Source organism: Nothobranchius furzeri, chromosome 8 (assembly GCF_043380555.1).
Source record: "Nothobranchius furzeri strain GRZ-AD chromosome 8, NfurGRZ-RIMD1, whole genome shotgun sequence".
In the NCBI taxonomy this organism is placed as follows: Eukaryota; Metazoa; Chordata; class Actinopteri; order Cyprinodontiformes; family Nothobranchiidae; genus Nothobranchius; species Nothobranchius furzeri.
The window spans coordinates 65,494,937-65,505,038 of NC_091748.1; the positions used below are offsets into that span (position 1 = coordinate 65,494,937).

At 42.5% G+C, this 10,102-nt stretch overlaps 1 protein-coding gene across 5 annotated transcripts in view; it reads left to right on the forward strand.

Annotated features, from left to right (window-relative positions):
* Nucleotides 1-9,431, forward strand: part of kank3 (KN motif and ankyrin repeat domains 3) — a 28,073-nt gene extending 18,642 nt beyond the window's left edge. For all 5 annotated transcript variants that reach the window (XM_015970842.3, XM_015970845.3, XM_054752212.2 and 2 more), the window contains 9 exons: nt 176-1,954; nt 2,921-3,014; nt 3,174-3,392; nt 3,464-3,554; nt 4,104-4,323; nt 4,434-4,576; nt 5,817-6,017; nt 7,260-7,361; nt 9,147-9,431. In XM_015970842.3, coding sequence (XP_015826328.3) covers nt 176-1,954; nt 2,921-3,014; nt 3,174-3,392; nt 3,464-3,554; nt 4,104-4,323; nt 4,434-4,576; nt 5,817-6,017; nt 7,260-7,361; nt 9,147-9,209 — 2,912 coding nt within the window. In that variant the 3' untranslated portion in view covers nt 9,210-9,431. The remainder of the gene's footprint in view (nt 1-175; nt 1,955-2,920; nt 3,015-3,173; nt 3,393-3,463; nt 3,555-4,103; nt 4,324-4,433; nt 4,577-5,816; nt 6,018-7,259; nt 7,362-9,146) is intronic.
* Nucleotides 9,432-10,102: the final 671 nt, after the last annotated feature.

Below are 10,102 nucleotides of genomic sequence, written 5' to 3' on the forward strand. Positions count from 1 at the left end.
TTCAGAACGTTAGATGTGACAACACTGGTGTTTAACCATCAGTTTATAACAAAATCTAGATGATTACCATCAGTTTGCAGTTAAATCTAATCTGAAATCAGATGTTTAAGGTGGACCTCGGAGAACGGAGACGCCGGATCACTTTGTTTACTGGCACGTCTTTTTTTCTTTTCAGATTTAGGCTCTGCATTTGTTTATTCCAGTCAGGAGGAGGCTGACCAGTCAGGTTCCTACTCCGTTCAGACTCCTTATGGATTCCAGCTGGACCTGGACTTCCTTAAATATGTAGAAGAGATTGAAAGTGGGCACAACCTTCGCCGGGCACCTGTCGGCGCCCGGCGTTCTGGGCGAGGACTCAGGCTTTCCCAGAGGAGTCCGGGTGTTGGGGGACGTACGAGTGGATGGACATCCACCGAATCCCTTTCGTCCCCGGTCAGTGAAGATGGAAGAGCTCCTCCACCGCCTCCTCCACGAAACCGCCTCGGCTCTGCACCCTGTGAAGGTCTTTGTCTGTCTCCTGTTACGCTCCTCGGCAGCCCTCCCCTGTCAGCTGGGGCCAAAGTGCCACCACCTCCGCCGCAACGGAATCCAAGAGTTGAGCGGACTCTTCTGGAAACCAGCAGGCGGCTGCAGCAGGAGCAAACCCACAAGCACCAGAACGGTGGGCGCCTCCAGCTCGCAGACCCTCCCAAGCAGCTCCCATCCTCCATCTCCATTCTGCAGAGTAGCTGGACTAAACCCAGTCCTCAGACCTCTGGGCGCAGCACTCCAGCTGCTGGCACCACAGCAACCCCGATTCCACCCAACCAGCTGCAGACAGTCAGAGAGCAGATGGCTACAGCCTTGAAGCAGCTAAAGGAGATGGAGGAAAGGGTAAAAGGTGTTCCTGCTCTTGAAAAGGAGGTGGCCAAGCTTCGTGCAGAGAAAGACATGCTTCTGTTGGCCCTGGAGGAGAAGAAAGAATCCATGGAAGTTTCTTTGCAGAAAAACCAGTCAACAGAGTCCTCTACTCAAACCACAGAGACTCTCCAAACCCACCACAGTCCAGTGACTTCACCCAGCAGACAAAAAGACCTAGTGAAATCTAGTGAGCTGAAAAGACTGACGGAGAAGTTTGAGGGAAAGGATCAAAAATCTCTCCAACTGCCATCTAAAGATTTAGGAAATTCTCCAGAAAAAACGGCCGTTCTAAAGAAGTCAGTAGCTGTAGGAGACGACACGGCCATGACCTCTGTTGTGTTCTACCACAGCCTCGGTGTGAAGGATGCATCTGCGTGCACGGAAGTGAACACGTGTGAGAAATGGACCGAAACCGAGACCCTCGTGTTCCACGAGGAGGGCGTACAAGTCAGAGCAGAGACACAAGAGGCTGAGGTTTGGGTCATGGAGTCACAACTCAGGCTGAGCACCGAGGCACAACGGGAGATGGACACATTACAAGACACCATTAAGTTCCAGCAGGAGTTCATTACAGCTCTAGAAGATAGACTGAAATTAGCTGATAAAGACATGGGAATACTTAGGACCCAGATGGATGAAAAAACCTCTAAAGTCACATTTGAGAAAGGAACACTCACCAGACCAGACACAAAAAATGCTCAGGTAGAGACGTGCACCTCTGTAGTAAAGCACGCTGCAGTTATGTGTCAGCCAGAGATGACAGACGTATGCGTTGGTGAAGTCTGGGTAGTAACTCAGGCTGAGAAGAACACCCAGACTGATGCTTCTGCTGCAGAGGAAGCATCAGAACCTGTGGAACGGGTCAGCGTTGGATGCCAGTGGGAGAAGATGAGTGATGAGAAGTCAGACGAGGAGGAGGAGGAGAAAATTACTGTGCTGAAGAAAAGACAGCTGACCATTGCTGAGTACGAGGTCTCCCCAGAAGAAGAGGTGGTCGGAGCAGATGAGAAAAAAGTGGAAGAAGAAGAAATTACAGCTAATAACACAAAGACAGGCAAGTGTGTTAGAACAAGTGTCCTCTAAAGTCAAAGTTAGAAACATAATGTTTTGATTGACAGTACTCAGGAGAAAACAGAAATAAACATAATTCTTATTATGCATTTCTATATATAATTATAAAGTTTGCCTAGTCCTTACCATCTACAAGTAAAACAGTAAAAACTAGAGTTTAGTGTAAAAGTCCATTTATTTCTGTAATTCAGCTGAGAGACCATCTAAAGGCTCAGGAACCCTTTACAGGTGTTCTGGATTCAGTAGCAGATTAGAGGGTGACACTCGGAGTGTAGAATATTAAACCTTTTCACCTTCTGATAAGCTGTAAGGCATAATCATCACAATTATAACAAATAAAGGCTGAAACATCTGGCTTTACATCTAACGAGTCTATCTCAAACATTAGTTTCACCTTTTAAGTTGAATTACTGACAGAAATCAACTTTTGCATCATATTCAAACTTTTTATCTTATAAAAGAGAAATCTCTGGATTAGACACTTGTTTTCTTCATTTTACTGAGCAATAGTTTTTATCTGTAACCTTGTTTAAAAGCTGCACCTCGTGTGGAAGTGAGAAGGGGAATTGTTCTTCCTCGTAGTGACTGCAAAGACAAAAGCTCTGAGGATAAACTGCTGTGGTGCTGTAAGACTTCATTCTGGATATAAAGCATCACAAACAGTTCATTTGGCCGTCCAGTAATTGTGTTTGGAAAAAAAAAAACTCAGTCGTGTGCTTCGAGTATATTTCTTACAAATGACTTTGTTTACTCCAAAACATGTTTATGAAATTATTCAGAAATCAAGACAGAAAAAATAGTTTCCTGAGGTTTGGCTTATCTACAAAAACATTTATCTAATTATTTTTTGTTAAAGTGACAGATTTAAGTCGGTCGTTGCTTGTGCGAGAAGGATGTGTTCATAAAGTTGTACTATTGTTTAAGCTGTTCGTCTTCCTCGTGCTGACAGGTATGCTGAAATCCATCATGAAGAGGAAGGATGGGAGTAGCTCAAGCGAGAATCGGAAGAAGAGCCTGCAGTTTGTTGGAATCCTAAACGGAGGGTACGTGACGGCAACATGAAACCCGTTTTTTTATTTTTATCTTGAGCTAAACTAAAATAAGAGCTGACCGCCCACAGGTTGGTAGGAACACTAAAATCCTGTCAAAATAAGTCAAAGGTCAGCTAGGAAAGTGTCTTTACACAAATGTATGCCCTTTAGGTATGAATCAACCTCTAGTGAGGAAGAGGAGGAGGACGAAGATGGAAGTTCTTCTGCAGCAAGTGGAGAAGGCGAGTGCTTGGACAGCACAGAAGAGGACGAGGCAGCTTTGGAGGAAGAGACTTCGGAAGAGGAGAGAAACGTCAACCTGGATGAGAGCGACACTGATGAGGAAACGCTGAGAGCTGCGAATTATTCGTCCGACGCTGTGAAAGAAAAGTAGCTTTAACTAACATGTATGCTAGTATATCCAAACCAAACCCAAACTGAGTTCTGTTCATTTATCACAGGTTTGAATTTAGCTCCAAAATGCGAGAGGCCTGCCTCATTCTGAAGAACCACCTGAACGATGACATCAAAGCACTGAAGAGTAAGGAAGTGGTGCGTGCAAGCCTTTTTCTGAGTTTTAATTCCAGCGACGCACGTTCATTCATCATTTCAACACAGCAAAGGAAAGTCAACAACAGCATTATTCATATCCATATCATGTTATTTTCCTGAGCCAGTATGTGCTAAAATGACCCTTTACAGTGTTAATGAAATGTCACTCAGACCCCCAACGCCCTCTGTGGCCAGTATACCACATTTGCAACTTCAGAGTGCTGGTCTGGTTTGTTGGTTGTTTTGGATCACGAACACAGATGGTTTGTTTAATTTAGTGGTGAACCACTCCTGTAGACGCCAATGAAGGCTGAGGAGATGTTTCAGTTGTTAGATTAAGATGTTAAAAAGAGGAACGCACAGTGAGGAGATAAGTTTCGCTTTTGGTTCTACTAAACGAACACTAGGGGGTGCTAAAAGCAAGCAAAACTGCCAACTGTGTCTGACATTCAGGAAACTTTCATCTTATTGGCAGGGTTGGGTTGTTAGAACATGTCTCACTTTCGATCTTCTCTTGTCTGGTGTCTTTCTTCATACTCTCACCCTCAGCTGTCCAGCACACACACCGTCCAGCTGGAGTGGTTCCGGATCTCCAGTGGCAAGATGGCACAGCCATCGCGGGTATCCGACTACCTGATGGCGTTCTCTGAGGTCTCCTCGGTGCTGCTGGAGCACGTCGTCAACATGACGGACGGCAATGGCAACACAGCTCTTCACTACAGCGTCTCCCACTCCAACTTTGGCGTGGTCAGGCTGCTGCTGGACACAGGTCGGTCAGTTATCTGGTTTCTCCAAAGTGGTCGGATTGGACATCAGAATTTTGTTTCCTGCTCTAATTTTCACGCTGACATCACCGGCGGTGTTGCCTGACTCTGACAGGTGTGTGCTGCGTGGATAAGCAGAACAAGGCGGGCTACACAGCCATCATGCTGGCGGCTCTCTCTACTGTAAAGGAAGAGGAAGACATGGCTGTGGTGAAGAAGCTGTTCGGTCAGGGGAACGTCAACGCCAAGGCCAGCCAGGTACGTTAGTGTTGTCGGTTCATCTCAGCCTCTTACCCATCTAACAGTTATTTAGTTTGTTTGTATTCTAAGAACTTTATTAGCGGTGAAAACAAATGATTCCTTAGATGAGAAAAAAGTTATATAATTTTTTTTGGTTTGGTTTCTCTTGCCAGCTCCAGACCGTCCGACCCAAACACGAGTTCCTCTGCGTGTTTTTTCTTAATTAAGGAAGATTAATAAAAATATAAAACATGACATATTTACTCTCTAAAAAGATTTAACACAATGGGAATTTTTTAGAGTTCAATTGACCTCACATCTTCCCTTTGTTCATCTTTTCAGATCTGAACACAGAACAGCTTTCCCTCTTGCTGAAAACGGAATCACTGATCTGCACCATTTATCATGTGAATAGTATTGTTTAGAAAGCTCATTTGAGATGTGTGTGAGGTGTTTTAGACCTCACCAAACAAAAATGTAGATTTAGTGAGCGTATAGTTTATCTCCGGAGTTGATTTAATCGGGTTGTGTAGCGTCTGTGGCGCCTGACTGGCTCTCGCCGTGCCAAGTCATGGGACTGAATTTATAGCATCGCTCTCTATAAACCCAATTACTGGTGCTTGTTGTTGTTGCTGTTAGGAGTAAACCATGTGGCACGCAAAGCAATTTAGGCTCTGGAATTAGCCTTGCCATTGTTTTTGTTTATGTTTAGTGCAGCTTTGGGACTCAAATCTTTAAAAAAATAACCAATCAAAGTCCCTGTTAAACTGTTTTAATGAGCTAAGTGTACAGACGCTGTCATGTCACTAAAATTAATCAAAAACTGTACAGGCTTTATAAAAATGGAACAAATCCTTAATCTAACCACAGCTGTGTGATTTTGGTCTGATGTCACAAGATTGAATAAGGCATGAAGAATTCAGTTTACTGCCAACTACAGAGTGTCTGTTGAACAGGAAGTGATAAATGAGTCAACAACCTATTGATTACTGATGCATCCTGGGTAAAAATGCACACAAATATGACATAGATGTTATTCAGCGATAGTAAAATGCAAAACATGAATAAAGCTCCCTTTATTTTGCTATGTTCAAACAAAATCAGCATGATTGAAAGATCATTGATGCATGTGTGTATTTGACAGTATTTATTACCTCAAACTGTGCTTGCACAATATTTCTTCTCAAGAAGAGGCGGGTAAGAGTCAGAATTAGCTGTCTGACCAATGAATGAAACATTTTTGTCTTTAATTTTGCAGGCCGGCCAGACAGCACTGATGCTAGCGGTCAGCCACGGGCGGCAGGAGATGGTGCGGGCCTTGCTGGAGTGTGGCGCTGATGTAAACGTGCAGGACGATGAGGGGTCCACGGCTCTGATGTGTGCCAGTGAGCACGGCCGAGCCGAGATCGTCAAACTCCTCCTCGAACAGCCAGGCTGCGACATCTTCATTGTGGATAATGTAAGGCTTTTAAAGACTTTAAGCCAATTCGCCAAATTACAGGAACATTAAGGCTTCTAACTCTGAGCCAAATTCCAAAATCCAGTTGTCTGGTGGGAAACGTGAAAACGTTCTCATCTGCGATTCAGCTCAGCCTGCTCAGGAAACGACTCCTCTTGGGAAACTTGTCCACACAGCTTCCTCTCCATGTCACACTTCTCTGGGAATTTTTGAAATACTTTCTCATTCCAAAAAAAAACCCCCCCCAAAAAGATAAAAGCTGCAATCAGATTAGTGTCGTCTGTCTTTGAGTCTGATCAGTGCTAGGCACAGGAAACACAGTTGTTGTGCTGCTCACATGTCCCAGGGGAAGAATTAAAGAGCAACAACCCCCTCTGTGTTCACAAACGCCTCGCGGGCTCTTGTGCTGCATCTTTGCATACTTAATCAAACAAGCTGTGAAGGAATCGGCTGTAACAAGCAGAAACTTTTACCAGGGATTAAAAGTTGACTCTAGAAGGTCTAAATGTAAAGAAATGTAATTTTAACATTTGTTACGACACTTTTCTAAACAAGTAAACTCTTTTCGCTACTTCCTCCGACACGACTTTGTCTAAATCGGCTCAGTGAACTTTAAAGTGATTTTACAGCAAGCTGCTCTGTCTGGATGCTTGAGAAGAACCCAGGCAGACAGATATTTGAGTTCACATCTGTGCCAGAATGAGCAGGCCATTTGGTAGAGGCAACGTTTGGGTTGTGTTTCATGCAGCACAGCTGGACAGGAGGGAGGGAGGAGGTTTGGAAAAGCCCCCACCTCCTCATTCCGGAGGAGAAACAGAAACAAAAGATAAACTGCCACTATTAGGCTGAGTTACAGGAAGTTAAAAGTAGCTTGCATGATGCATCTCCATCTATCAAACACTTTACCATTTAAAGGGCTGATGAAACTACCAGCAGCTCATCCAATGTGGAAGAATTTCCAGCATCATGTGTTTTAGATTTGATACGTTCCACTTGACAAATGAGAGACGAGAAACTTAAAGTGGCAAAGGCAGATTCATTTTTGGGATGGGGGTTAGAAGAATGTCCTGTTTTGTTTTTTATTTGCCGGCTAATCACAGATGCAGGATAGTAACGTAACCGACCATAATCAACAAATTATGTGAATCGCACAGCTGATGTGAAACTGGGAGAGTCTGTTTCAGCTCAGCTCTCTGACCTCACAGTTTCTCTTGTTGTATTGCTTTTCTCTCATGTTTGCAGGATGGCAGTAATGCTCTGTCCATTGCACTGGAAGCAGCCCACAATGACACAGCTGTGCTTCTCTATGCACATATGAACTACGCTAAGACCCAGGCTGCTCTGGTGAGTGCGTTCTCTCATCCACATTCTCCTCTGCAGCCGGTTATTGAGACCCAAAGGACCTCTCATATCATCAATAGAAAGGATGGTTGCAGACTTTTGTAGAGCAAAGATGGTTTAGTCCAAAAAAAGGTCAATTCTTTACTTTTTATCTGTTCAGTTTAAAGGTCAAGTCACAAGCTTTGAATATGGTGCTTGTCAAACGTGCTTAGGCTGCTGCAGATCAGGCTCAAAGCCTAGCTGTAGCTTCTCTTGTTTTTAAAGTCAGATAGGAGTAAGGGTGTGGGCAGTGCTGACTGATCATGCTCTGCTGCCCCCTTCAGGTGGGAGACTGTAAGGGTGTGGGCAGTGCTGACTGATCATGCTCTGCTGCCCCCTTCAGGTGTCAACAAGACTCTTAAAGAGATTCCTGCTTTTACAACCATGCAAAAAAGTCATCTCTGTTTTGAGTCTGCTAGCAAAAAAAATCAACTATTCAATCTTATAAAAGAGAAACACTACATAAAATCAGAAAGTAATATAAAAACCAGTCTCTCAAATCAGGTTTAGACACAGTGACTATGTTTACATGCAGCCAATATCCGGGTTATGATCGGGTTAAGGTCGGTATTCGGGTTTCTGAGTTGATCAGAATAACCCGTTTACAAGCATAAATAGAAAGAGTTACCACTAACTTGCATAACCCGATGTAAATGCGGACGTTGGGGTAGCGTCAGGACGTATGGACTACGTCCAGACGCAATATGCGTCATTTCCGATTCTTCTTGTTCCGGTATCCATGAAAACAACAACATGTTTCCCAGTTCGGAAGAGATAGCGACCGCGTTTGTTTGTGCTTTAGTTTCCTCGTCACTCCAAAAGTGTGGTGCTGTGCCGCGACTCGCCATGTTGCTCCCAACTTGTTTACTTCCGGTGTTCTGGTGCATACAAGACGTCTCGCTACTCAAAAGACCAAGATTCCTTGCGAACAGAGCATGTGCAGAACACACGCTTTGATGGGGATACCCCGATATGCGTTTACACGACCAAACATTCGGGTTAGAAAAGGGTTATCCCAGGTGTAGTAACCAGGTTTTTAAAAACCAGGTTATGAGCATATCCGGGTTTTTGGCGGTGTTTACATGGACCTGCGGAACTGGGTTATTGTGAATATTTGGGTTTTAAAAGGGTTACTGGCTGCATGTAAATTTGAACTTTTGGAAATGTGCTGTACTCCTAACTCTGTAATAGCTCACTCGACAATGAGCTTTACATTTGCCCAGAAATGTAATTTGTGTTTACACTACACCTCAGTTAGGACTTCTTGAATTTTTACTTATATCCTTTTAAAATATAGTTTATTCTTTTATTCATTAATTGTTGACTTAGAGAACTCTGCACTATACATCCAATATGCCTGGACTGTAGGTTTCACGTAGAGATGGCAAATAAAGAACCCACATTCATTCTCAAGCATATGTAAAGTATACTGTTTGCTTTATATATTGTTATATATTGTTTTATAGAAGTATAATTTTTATTGCTTATTCAACATTACATCAAGTCCCTTTGCAAATGTTTTAACTGACACTCTTAGACACCATTCTATTGCATTTAAAACCAGTCTACATTATTAACTGGGATGTAATTTAATTATTAGAAAACATGACTATCAACAAAGAATAGCTTATTTGAACTTAAAAAGGACCAAATATTGCAACTATAAGTGGTTTCACATAAATTTAGCCCAACCCACAAAGACTTCATATCTTTGCACCTTGACCATGTTCGGTTTATTTTGCTTTTCAGGGGAGTCCAAAGACTCAGCCCAGAAGCCCCACAAGCCCCCACAAGTCCTGGCCTGCAGACTGACACAATCCCTGCTGCGCACTGAGGCGGATCAGCAAGTACAACTGGATCTGAGCTGTGAAATGCTCCACTGGAATCTTCCCCTAAACACATATTTATATTTACTGCAATATGTCCTGCATTTAAAAGTTTTGTTAATATGAGAACATTTTTTTTCCATAAAACCCATTGATGATTATATTATGTACTGAATTGTCATGTTTATTTTTTTAACAACTTAGGTTTCCAGTTCTTGTGTATGTAATGGGAATAAACCCTTACATTTATTATTTGCACATAACTAACATTTTACCGTTTACTGTTTAAGCACATTGAGCTACCTCTGTGTATGAAATGTGCTATATGAATAAAGCTGCCTTAATAATGGCACACTCCTGTAGTGAATCATCAGTGTAAAAAATGCACACAGCTTTCATAATAATTCACACATGTCCAGAACATGATCACTGTGTCTTACATCCGTGCTCTGTCTTTGGTGTCTGGTTTCGTCACACCTTGGAAAATTGAGCACAATTCTAAACCTCTACTAAGCTGCAAATGAAAAAAAAAAATATATATATATATATAATTATATAACAAGAGTCAAAATGTGTGATCAGCGCTGTATGCTCATAAGGATGCTGTTCATAAATGTATATTCTTATCTGAAATAAAAATGTAAAACATTGATGGATGTTGTTTTTTTTTTCCCCCAATAAATTTGCTTTGGATAAAGTAGATACACTTTCAGAATTTATATTTCCCCTCAATCTCTCCCCACTGGGGAGTCCCCAGTCAACAAAACAAATCACTTATGCAAGCCTAGATATAGATATACTTACATATATATATATATATATATATATATAGATAGATATACTTACACATATATGCATATATATACATATAGATATACT